The sequence below is a fragment of the Arachis ipaensis genome, chromosome B02 (assembly GCF_000816755.2).
Source record: "Arachis ipaensis cultivar K30076 chromosome B02, Araip1.1, whole genome shotgun sequence".
Classification (NCBI taxonomy): Eukaryota; Viridiplantae; Streptophyta; class Magnoliopsida; order Fabales; family Fabaceae; genus Arachis; species Arachis ipaensis.
The window spans coordinates 9518989-9521292 of record NC_029786.2 but is presented as its reverse complement, the minus strand read 5'-3'; the positions used below and the strand labels follow the sequence as shown (position 1 = coordinate 9521292).

The 2304-nt window shown below is 33.9% G+C and overlaps 1 protein-coding gene across 1 annotated transcript in view; it reads left to right on the top strand.

Annotated features, from left to right (window-relative positions):
• The window catches only part of LOC107628167, a 2836-nt gene continuing 695 nt past the window's right edge, over positions 164–2304 (top strand). Inside the window, exons 1-4 of the mRNA XM_016330959.2 lie at positions 164–780; positions 1029–1187; positions 1474–1653; positions 2010–2184. Coding sequence (XP_016186445.1) covers positions 472–780; positions 1029–1187; positions 1474–1653; positions 2010–2184 — 823 coding nt within the window. The 5' untranslated portion in view covers positions 164–471. The remainder of the gene's footprint in view (positions 781–1028; positions 1188–1473; positions 1654–2009; positions 2185–2304) is intronic.

The following is a 2304-nucleotide window of genomic DNA, read 5'->3' as shown; positions in this document are numbered from 1 at the left end:
GTGATCTAATACTATTTTTTTTAATACTTTTAAATATTATTAATTAAACTGTTGGGTAAAACTTATAAGTTGTGCTCGTTTTGTAGTGTTTCTCGAAACAAAAACCATTATAAATTTGATCTTTGTATGTTAATCTATATATTTTATTGACCAATGACCATTAATGGTGGTTAAATAATGTGAAAGAAAAAAATAAATAAATAAATAAAAGAGAGGCGGAGGATGGTTCCCATGAATTTCTACGAGTCCTACGTTGAAGGTGGCATCCACCAGCCACTTGTGTGTTGCAATGCAATTATAGGCGAAAGAGTTGGTTAGCAATTCAAACATGAAACTGGTATGGTATTGTATTCAATCCGAATTGAATACATCATTATTTTGTCATCACGGTAGATGCAGTGGCTGTTCCCGTGGTGATCACGCGCCGTGGCTGAGTCTGAGCATTCTTACTATTATTAGAAATTAAAAATAATGGCGTATAGAAGAAAGCAAGCAGGATTGTCAAGGGCTTCCACCTTCAAGGAAGAGTTTCATTTGCAGCAACAACCATTGGATTCATCGCTGGAAAATAATGGAATTGCAACTACAAACATGAACGATGCTTCTCGTCATCTTCGTTCATCAGCAACTTTGTCCTCTTCCTTTTCCTTTACTCCAACATCTTCGACATCCTCCCTCGCTGCTGCTCAGGCCATCAAAGCCTCTCTTCGTGATCCATCCTCCCTCTCTTTTTCCTCCACTAAATCTTCTTTTGCCGCCCCTGAACATCACCGATCCAAGGTTTTATTATTATTATTTGTTACTATCGCTCTTCGTCGTTTCTCCATTTTTTCTATTGTTTAATTATTCCCTTCGTTTTTTTAATTTTACTAAACCCAATAAAAAATATAAAAATTTAATTAAAAATTTAATAAAATTATAAAAACTAATAGAATAATTAATTTTTTTTTATTTGGCCCAACGTTAGATGTAAAATTAGTTAATATGGTAAATATTTTATACTTTAACGAGACGAAGTTTACATGCAGTCATATGATATTAGCGGAGATGCTTTAGGGAGAGGTGACTCCAAGTCTGGTTTTTGGGGAGTGGTGGCTCAAAAAGGCAAGGATATTCTGGACGACAACGATAAACTAAGATTGCAATCTTTTAATAATACCTTTGCTCCAGCTGCTCGACCTTATCAGGTGACTAGATTTAGATGCCTCCTTTATGCCTTTATAATTTAAATAGGTTATCAGGTGTTTCAATATTAACATTTTAGTAATTTTAATTATTAATCTTTATTATAATGTAAAAAGCTAAGGTTATCAGGTATTTGACCTTCAACACTCTGTCATATATATTTTTTTTTTAGACTTATGTGCAAAAATACTAATGTAACTAATTAATGGTCTAAAATGATACAATCTCTTGGTGGTGTAGTATTATTGTACTACTAATACACTATTTTGTTTGAATTGGTTGGTTCAGGAAGGGAAAACAGGAGAGCTGAGAAGTCAATTAATAAAGGCGAATGTAAATGGTAGTTTTCCTGATCGCGAAGACTCAAATAAAGACACTGGGACGTGGAATCCATGGCCTCAGCAATCAGGAGGCCCCACATCCAACCCCACCGCTATCCATGAAACTCAACTCAAGGCATCCCGCGACGTAAGGTGGCAACCATGTAATTAATTATAATCTGCATCCATATATAAAACAGAGCAGAATGTATGTTTCATACGCAGAGGGTAGAGAAATAGAAGAAGACATTGTCTTTTTCTCTTATTTATTTGTTTGTTTTGATTTCTAATAGGTGAAAGACGTGCTGTTATTCATGTAAAGTTGATAATTAAAAATTCTTAAAATTTTTTTTGGTGACTGGAAATTCTTAAAATGATAATTCAATCAAATTATCTAACAATTCTAAATTATCAATTTCACGTAAAAAAAAAATATATTACTGAGTTTTTACCTTTCTAATATAACATGACAAGCACAACTTGTGTTTTTTTATTGGGTTACAGGTGGCAATGGCAACTGCTGCTAAAGCAAAACTACTTCTGCGGGAGCTAAAAACCGTTAAAGCAGATTTGGCTTTTGCTAAAGCAAGGTGTGCTCAACTAGAAGAAGAGAACAAGTTACTTCGGGACCGTGAGGGTCGTGAGAAGGGACAAAACCGTGCAGATGATGATTTGGTACATCATCTTCTTCCATTGCTTTTTGTTCATTATATTACATCAAAGAAATGAGAAAACTTTAAAATTCATCGGCAATTTTAGTTTATATTGGTCAACAATTTTAGTTAATAGTCTAATACTT